This window comes from Falco punctatus (assembly GCF_963210335.1).
Source record: "Falco punctatus genome assembly, chromosome: 10".
In the NCBI taxonomy this organism is placed as follows: Eukaryota; Metazoa; Chordata; class Aves; order Falconiformes; family Falconidae; genus Falco; species Falco punctatus.
In genome coordinates this window covers 13410763-13419791 of record NC_137590.1, presented here as the reverse complement: position 1 = coordinate 13419791, position 9029 = coordinate 13410763, and the positions used below count along the sequence as shown (strand labels likewise).

Here is a 9029-nt window from a genome sequence, read left to right as displayed (position 1 = left end):
CAGGGAGGTAAGTGGGACTTCCCACCTGTTTCGATATGAGCTGCAGGAATTCCCAACGGATGAAGATTTGGTGGAATTAGTCATTGGCACCTTTTGTTAGAGCTTCTCTGGGGCTTTTGGAGGCACATTATTCGTTCCTGCTGCCCAACAGCATGAGCACATTCCTGTACCACCTCAGCAAGGGGAACCTGGCTGCCAAACATCACCAGGAGCAGATGCTGAGGCTGGGAAGAGCATCCACCCTTCCTGCCCTGCTTGTGCTCCATCTGGGGAGACACCAACTACGTGACACCTGCAACCCTGTCATTGCTCAAATTGCCCAAAAGGAGCCTTGAAAACAGAGAAGCAGCATCCAGCGATGTTCTCCGGCACTGCCTTAGAATAGCCACGTGGGATGTACGGGGAAACCCAAAGCATGAGGTCTTGCCCAAGCCCCGAGCACCACGTGGGGCTGAAATGGAGCAGATCTCCATGAAGGAAAGGGCTCCTCACAGCCCCCCAACCTGCCCACGCAGCAAACCTGGTACCACCATGGTCCCAGCAGCTCGCAGCCACCGACAGCCAAGGGGCCTGTGGCCCATGCAGGTGTCCTGTGGGTGTGTGGGGAGCTTGTTTTGCGGAATAACAGCAAACACAGCGATCTTGCCTCAGGTCTTCAAAGCATGTGGAGCCTTTCCTGCAGCTCCTGCTATTATAGAAGAGAGATATTGCCTGCCCACCGAGCCTCTGGCCTTACATCGGTGGCTAAAAGCCTGACGTGATCTCCCAGCACCCTGAGAGCTGAGGCATCCCTATCAGCAAGGGGTCCCCAGGCATCCCCCACTGGGGCATCCCTGTCAGCAAGGGATCCCAGCCACCTGATTCAGCTTTTGAACCTGCACCACCAGAGGCTTTAAACTGCCCTGGCCACTGGGACAGGGCCAGATCCAGCACCCCGAGGTCCTGCAAACTCCATGGAGGAGAAGTGCTGCAGGCCATCCCACCCCCATCCAGCTGATCTGATTCAACCAGCAGGGCCCAAACACCCAGGATGGTTTTGCAGAACTGAATCTTCCTAGCACATACCGCTTTTTTAAATAGTGCCGAAGAGAAAAGCTGATTCAGTTAAAGACTTCATTACCTGAACTGTATCCAGGGGAGAGAGATTTATTCTTTTCATTTGCCTGGTCATTAGCTTGACCTCAGGATGCCTACGCACACCCTAACACAGCAGGAGCAGAGGTGCCAGTTTATGTGGGCATGGTTATGATGGATCTTCACCCCCATTACCCCATGCAAGACCTGCTTGCCCATGCGGGACCAGGAATGCCAGGAATGATGGATTCTCCATCTGTCAGGAGCAGCGTGGTCACAGAGGCATGCTGTTGTTGAGGTCTCCTGCCATGGAGGAGGAGACGGCGAGACCGAGATGCTCTCCAAGCACTGTGTGCAGCGTAACGGGATCACAGGTGGAGCGTGGGGTGATACCGCTGCCTATCAGAGCTTCCCAGGGTATTTACCACCTGCTTTCCCCAGCCAAGGGCTCTGGGGACAGGGGAGGCAGTGGGAGCATGCTGGCTGGGCTGGGTGGAGGCAGCGGCCGTGCGCCTCCGCTCCCAACGGGGCCTTGAGCTATTCCCTGAGCCTCACCGCTTCTCAATTAAAACACCTGAAAAATGCGATAATGCTTCATTACCCATTTCCCAGAGCATTTTGAGGTGTTAATTAAGTAATGTTTATAGAAGCTGTGGTTACCCTGAGATGCACAGGCAGATAAGTGGCTACTTTTAATCATCTTCTGAATCCTTGTGCGGGCACACAGACCTGCTCACAGAGCTGGCCAAAGCCCATCGCATGCTGGGGAGCACCGTGGCACGGCTGGCAGGTCCAAATGCCATTCCTCCTCAAGTGGGGAGCAGAACAAGTATTTACTGCTAAACCTCAGCAAAGCAGCAAAGAGCTGAGGAACAGGAGGACAAAGCCTCCCTCCCAGCTGGGGACGGCGCAAGAAGCGACCCCTTAACTGCTCACCCCGCTGCAGAAAAGCCAAAGCCCAGTTCCTGGGTATATTCAAGTATTGCAGAGGACCTTCTCCTGCTTTAGCGATCCTGCAACCCTGGGGCAGCAAAGACTGTATGCCAGGAGGAGGGTTGTCCCTGTCCCTAGGGGACACAGGGACGCTCCCCAGCTAGGGGCCCTGAAGCAGAAATAAGGTAATGGAAGAACATCCCTATTGCTTTCCTGATTGCTACCAAAGCCGCTTCCAAAGGGCTGGGGTGGTGGGGGAGAAATTGAGCTGCTGGTTTTGTGATAGCCGGGCCTGTGCTGTATTATGGCAACACAGACTTTGTAGGGTTGAAGTAAATAGGTGTGCAGGTTGGGACTTGAGGCTGGAACTTCATCTTGGAGGATTCACTCTTGTTCTCCTTTCCCTGCAACGGGGCATGTCTGCACACACGTGAGCAGGGCCAGCATCTCCCTGGTGCTGCTGGTTCTGTTTAGCTTGTTCAGGGAGCTGCAACCAGCGTTGGTCCCCAGCAAACCCGAAGGGCCGGTGAGGCGGATCGTAACCCTGCTGCAGTTCCACGCCACCCAGGTGGGATCCCCATCCTAAGGCTGGTAGAGGCAACCCTGGCTCAGGGTGGGTGCAGCAAGGGCTTGCTGTAAACCAGCCCCTGGGCTGGCAGAGCAGCACAGAGTGGCTGCCCTGCTTTGAGGAGGATTTTCGGGTTGTGCGAGGCAGAGAAAGGCACCGAATCCTCCTCCCTAGCCAGGCAAGAGCCAAAGCTGCTCCTCCAGTCTCACTTGTTGGGGGGTGATTTTGCAATCTGCCAGCCCCTTTCCAACAACCACACGCAAAACCAGTGCAGTGGAGAAAGCGTGCTAGGCTCCATTTTAGGACAGCCTGTGCCACTTTAAGTCATACAAATAAATAAGTGCCCAGCAAAAAAAAAAAAATCCCCAACACACACAAAAAAACCCTCTCCAACCTGCCAAGTGCATAGTACATCAGCAAAACAGATCAGCTTCATGCTGGCCTGTGAAATACTCCTGGCACTGGAGATTTTCCATAAGTGATCAGGCAGCTTTTCTAAGTATAAATTCAATTTATAATGCTAAAATTAGACCAGGAACATAGTAAAGTAGCCAAGAAAAGAAAGTTTGTCTGGTTGAAACAGGCCTGCTCAACAATTGCCCAGTGAAAGGCATATTACATAAATTCAGCCTGAAGCTGAACAACTCCAGCGCTGCTGATGGGGAAATATCTGGTTGTAAATCCATTAAGCTTCACTGATCCGACAGTGTCAGAACTTCAGAGTCCTGCTGGTTTATTTAATTATTTTTTTTAAAATGATTTAAGATCATTTAGCTAATGAGCTGCTTTATTCTTCTGAAAGGAAACAGTGCTGAGGGTGAGAATGCGCTGTGGCTCACTGTGAGCATGGCAGGCAGTGCTAGGGGTGGTAAAGAGAGGCCAGAAACCCCCTGGGGACCAGGGCATGGGGGGTGGCTGTGCTATCAGAGCCAGCTGTCTGAGTCCATCCCTTCCCAAGGCCCCTCGCATGGGTTAGAAAATAACCTCCCTGCCCCTTTTCCTTTCCACAGCAGCAGTCAGGAGCATCCAGCCCTGAGGAGCAATGCCATCGGTACCCAGGCAATACTGGGGGCTGCCTCAGCCCCATGCGTGAGAGCCAGCGTGCTGGGGACCCTGCGCCCCAACCTGGACCCCTTGTCCCACCCTCAGCTGAGCATCAGAACGCAGAGAGCAGGTGAGCAAAGCCACAGCCGTCAGCAAACCGCCCTGTCCCGGGGGCTTGGGCTTTCCAAACCTACCGGATTTAGGGGTGGATGAGGAGTTTGCCTTTGGTCCCCAACACTGGGGCTGTGTTTGTGGAGGACACCCGTCACTTTGAAATATGCCCAGCCCTGCCAGCACACCAAAGGGACTGCTCCCAGCCCTGCTGCGGGGCCGCATCTGGCACCGCCGGGTGTATATTACAGTGACAGCTCTGGAAAGGGCTCAAGGCTGTAAATGAAATCCCTGTCTCAAGGAGCAAGCTCCACACTGAGGGACATTGTGGTCTGGTCTTCATCAATGAATCTCCCTCAATAAATCCTCTGGAGTGGGGCGGAGGAGCAGGGGGGCTGCGGCTTCACACCTTGAGCGGTCCACGCTGCGCGTGAAAGGAGCAAAGCCGAACCCTGGGGGAGCCTGGGCTGCCTGCGGCATCGCCCTGCTGCAGCCAAGGGCTGAACCCTGGTACGGATACACAGGGGGTGATGCTCCTGCAACATCTGTGTAACCATGTGTGTGCACAGACCGGAGACCCAAAGCCCTCACCAGGTTTGCTGCAGTGGCAGTCCCAGCTGCAGGCAGGGATGGATGCTGGCGTCTCAAAAGGCACCGCAAACGGCAATAGCTTTTCCCTGCTGATGGGATCCTCAGCAGGTCACAGATCCCTGCCGACCTGAGGGCTCTGAGGAAAAGAAAATCAGGAGTGAGCCCCAACCCTGGTGGCACCGCAGCCACAGCCATGCAGGGAAGGCAAAGCTGCTGCCCACACCCCAGCCCCAAATCCTGATCTGCCAGGCTCTGCCCGCGGCACTGAGTCACAGCAGCAGGGATCCGGATCTGGTGCTGAGCACCTGGGCTGCCCCCGCGCCTTCCGCCTCCCACCACATCCAAGCCCAGCCCTGCCTCCCCGAACAGAGGGCTGGCACGAGCCCCAGCCTGAATGTCACCTTCCTGGGATGTCCCAGGTGGAGCCCTGTGGCCCAAAATGCCAGGGGCTCGTCAGCTCTCCGGGACACCAGCCTTGGGGAGGGGGCAGCACCAAGGTGGGCAAGGGCTGATCCGGCCACCAGCAAGCATCATGGGGAGCCCACGCAGCTGCCATGAGCTCTGCTCCCAGCTGCAATCCCTTCCCAGTTTACAGCACTGGGGAATGCAATGGGAATTAGTGTCTGAGCATTTCAAAACCTTCCCAGCCGGCACTCAGCACTCGGGGTTTCAGCCCGTGACCCCTGGGGTGGTGCTTTGCCCAGGGCAAAGCTGAATTTAGGACTCAGCAACCCTGGGAAGTGCTTCCCATTAACATCAGGAGTTTGGGTTTTTTTCTTCTTTTTGGAGTAAAACCAGGTATTATTTGCCCTGGTTTGTTATTCAGCTACAGCTCTTGGGGCTGAGCAGCAGAGAGTGGTCCCGAATCCCCTTTCACAGCAGCTGGTCCTGAGCTGCGACAAGCTGCACCGTGCCTCGGGGGGCTTTTACTTGCTGGGAGAGATCACCCAGCCCTGGGAAAGGGTGGGTTATGCCCAAGGAAATGGGAGCAATTATTTTTTTCATTATTTCCCCAGAGAGTGAGATGTCTGCTCTGTTTGCACCAGATTTGCTCCAAGGGCCAACGAAGTGCCCCCGAGATGGTTTGTGTTCAGGCAGCTGTTCCGTGGATCCAAGCGCGCTAAGCGCATGCAAGCTGAGCTCACTGCTTGTGCTCGCCGGCGCGTGCCTCGTTTCTTTTGAAAATCAGACGCTTTAGGGGAAAGTTTCTTCTTCCAGCTCTGCGTGCCCACATCTTGCATATGCAGGCAATCTGGCACACCTCTGCTCTGCATGCAGATAAAGGCACAGGCGGGCTGCTGGCAAGGAGCTGGGCTGGGAGCGTGCTGGAGCCCAGCAGAAACTTCCCTGTGCTGCCGTGGGGCTGCAAATCCAGGTCCCAGCCTGGCCTTTCACCTTCGAACAGGTTTTGTCCCTGGCCATCCCTGCATGGTTGCAGGCTGAGTGTCCAGGTGCTTTGTTGAGATCAGGATTACTGGCTGTGACTCTAACCCGATGTGGCTTTTGGGGGGGAAACTCCCATGTGGCAATGCTGGATGTCCTCACGTGGAAGTCCCTCTTCTCCCGGTGCACTGTTGGTGGTCCCAGAGGACACGGCAGGGCTTTGCTGACCTGCTTGGGGCAGCAGGGAGGTTGCACACCCCTCCTGCCCAAACCCCAGGGGACCCTCCGTCATGCTTTGCTGGGATGCTCGGACACATGCTCTCCCCGGTCCCACAGCTATTTCAGGGGATCCGGAACTCCCCAAGGCTTTGACTGCTGGGAAGGTAAGAGTATCCCAACATCAGCATCCCAGGGAGGAATGAGGTCATCACTGATGTAATGAGTTCTCATCTCCAAAGTTTCCACTTTCCATCCCTGCTAGTAATTTCAAAATTTAAGAGACTTGGGCAAATTCTAGAAGTTATGGCAAAAACTCTTAAAAATTCTTAAAATGTTGGGTAACGCTCTTAAAAAAACAACCATTGTAATTTCAGGCTGTTTAACTCCTGCTTTTCCCAGCTTACTGAGCTGTGGCTGTTGTGGGTTGCCCTCCAACTCTCCTGTGTTTGGGAGTCTTTTCAGCTCTAAAAAGGAAGAAAGCAATAGTTTTTTAGAAAGCAGAGCACTTTATCTGTTCTTGGGGATTATTGAACACAACTGCCAGCACTAAGTGATGGCACCCAGCATGATGGAGCATTAATAAGCCCATAACCTCAATGGGGAAACTGAGACAGGGGCAAGGGGAGCAGAGACCTGAGCCTGGGGCAGGAGCTGTGACACTGCTCCCAGTCCGGAGGGGCTGGGGGCAGCCAGCACACCCCGGGGTGCCCCAGCTTACGTCCAGCCCCATGGGTGCTGTGCCCACACTGGCTCTACACCCACCAGGCTTCCAGAGGGGCTCAGCTCTGCACATTGCCCCTCCAGGTTTCTCTTTAAAATGGGGTGAATAACACTGGTGTCTCCCCAAAGGTTCAAAGAGGCAGCAGACAGTGAGTCCACATGGGGAGCATCTCAGGACCCAGCAGGAGATGGGTCCCTCAGGCCTGAGCACCAAAGCTGCCATAAGTTTTCCCATCATCAGTCCCCAGCAATGTGGTCCCGACACTAGCCCTGCAGTCCCTTCCTCAAGAAGATGCCCTGCCCCACCTCGTCCCAGAGAAATGCAATTTCACCAGCTCAAAATGTAGAGGAAAAGCCTGATTTTTCAACTGGGCTTTCAGTTCTCCCATTTTCTTCTTTGCCTGTGTCCCCAGCCCGGGGCTGAGGCAGCGTGGACAAAAATGCATCCCCAGATGAGCCTGCTGCTTTGTGCACGTCATTGGTTTAGCAAATTATTTCGCTTTCTAGATCTGGGCTTTCTCCTGTTGCTAAGACTTCCCAGAACACCACGTGCACAAGACACTTCTCTTTTATTGAACTCTTTCTTTCTATTTTAGGCTGAAACGCGAATAATTTGAAACGAAAGGAGATTCTCACACTGGAAGCATCTGGGTGTGAGGCACAGCCCTGAACATGACCATGGAGAGTTTTGCAGAGCTCCTGAATAAGCTCAAGGAATTCCATGAGAAAGAAGTCCAAGGTAAGAAGACACAAAAAGTCTTATTTCAAAAGTTTTATTAAAAAAACCCAGGTTTTTTGTAATTGTAAATAAACTGCCATTTCTTTGTGATGCCACCTGAATCTGTTGGGTTTCAAATACCCTGAAGGGAGGAGCAGCGGGTTAGGGAGCTTTGGGAATTAGAGCTCAGCAAGCGTCACCCCTGGGGATGGGTGGGCATGTGGGGTCAGAGCCTGGCCCTGGGGGGAGCACATCCTCCGATGGCACCTTGGTGTCTCTCATCAGTGGAGAATGAGGTTTAATGAGAAAATCAGTAACCTTTTTAACAATGAGGAAGAGCAGAAGAGTCCCTTCAGAGCAAGCCACCGAGCTGCTCAGCCCCTGCAGGAATGCTGCTTGCTCCAGGCATGAATCAGGGGGGATTTGGCTCCTTTCCTGCTGCTGCTGCCGAAGCTGGTGATATAGGTGAATGGGGAGGTTTGCAGAAGTGGCATGCACACCTGCTGGGCATCTTCTCCAAGCAACACAGACTGGATACTGAGGGATCAAGCAGAAAGGGGAAAGATGCAATAATCTATAAGGCAGAAGCAGCAGGAGTATAAGGCTCCATTAGAGAAAACCTTAGCTTGGATAGTTTATTCCTCTAGGGAATAAATTATTCCTCAGGTCATACTTTATTAAAATAAGAACCATTAGGTTAAGCAACCAAATGCCAAATCCAATTGTTTTCTTATTAGAATAATTCCCAGTATCAATATTATGAACAAAACAACAGCGCTTTTGGAGGATTCCTGCTTATGAAATCATTCTTCTCTTGTATAATTTCAAGCCGTGTGAGAGTTAGAGGAAATAGTTGAGCAATTTAAACCACATGTTTGCATCTACTTTGCATAAAATGGATTTGACAAGATGTAATGTCTGCAGATCCGTCAACGAAAGCCATTCTTGTTCAGCTGTAAATATTCTCCAAGATGATTTGCAGCCTGAGAGTTATAAAATACTGCCCACCTGGGAAATACGTGCTGTAACAAGAAATAAGTAGAAACAAAACTGAAACAGACTTTTTGAGGGTGGGAGGGAAATGCAGAGTCATTAAATAGTGGAAATACAAAATGTGCTCATATTTTGCGCAACTTTTCCAGCTATATTAAACTGTGATACTAACACAGGCAATGTATTATTCCTTCTTGGAAACAAGGTTTATAAATTGATGAGCTTCTGCAAAGTCAGGCACCCTGAGGAAGTTCCATCATTACATTTTGTTTCGGAGTGCTAGGGAGTTGGCAATAAATACCCACCTCTCTGTCCCTGTTAATTTTTCCAGGACTGCAAAACAAGCTGACGGAGCTGACGACGGAGAAGTGCCGGTGAGCAATGCCGTGTCTGCGGTGGGACAGGGGGGCGGAGGGGAGGTTACACCGCTTCATTTTCAGACCTCCTGGGCACTCCTCCGAGGCTGCCTGATTCAGAGAGCACTGTTCGCCTTTCTGGCTCTGCCAAATTCAACCCTTTTGATGACTTTTGCCCTGCAAGTTCCCAGCACAGGCAGGGCTTGGGGTGATCACAGCCCAGCTCCGGTTTGCCTTCCCACCAGCAAGTGATGCTCACGCCGATGGGCATTTGCTCTCTTGGGAAGGAATAAACAGGGACAAAGCAAAGCTGCTAACT

General features: G+C 52.6%; 1 protein-coding gene across 1 annotated transcript in view; it reads left to right on the top strand.

Annotated features, from left to right (window-relative positions):
* RBBP8NL (RBBP8 N-terminal like) overlaps positions 1 to 9029 on the top strand; it is a 42281-nt gene that overhangs the window by 19103 nt on the left and 14149 nt on the right. The window contains exons 2-3 of the mRNA XM_080403667.1: positions 3586 to 7382; positions 8686 to 8728. Coding sequence (XP_080259793.1) covers positions 7316 to 7382; positions 8686 to 8728 — 110 coding nt within the window. The 5' untranslated portion in view covers positions 3586 to 7315. The remainder of the gene's footprint in view (positions 1 to 3585; positions 7383 to 8685; positions 8729 to 9029) is intronic.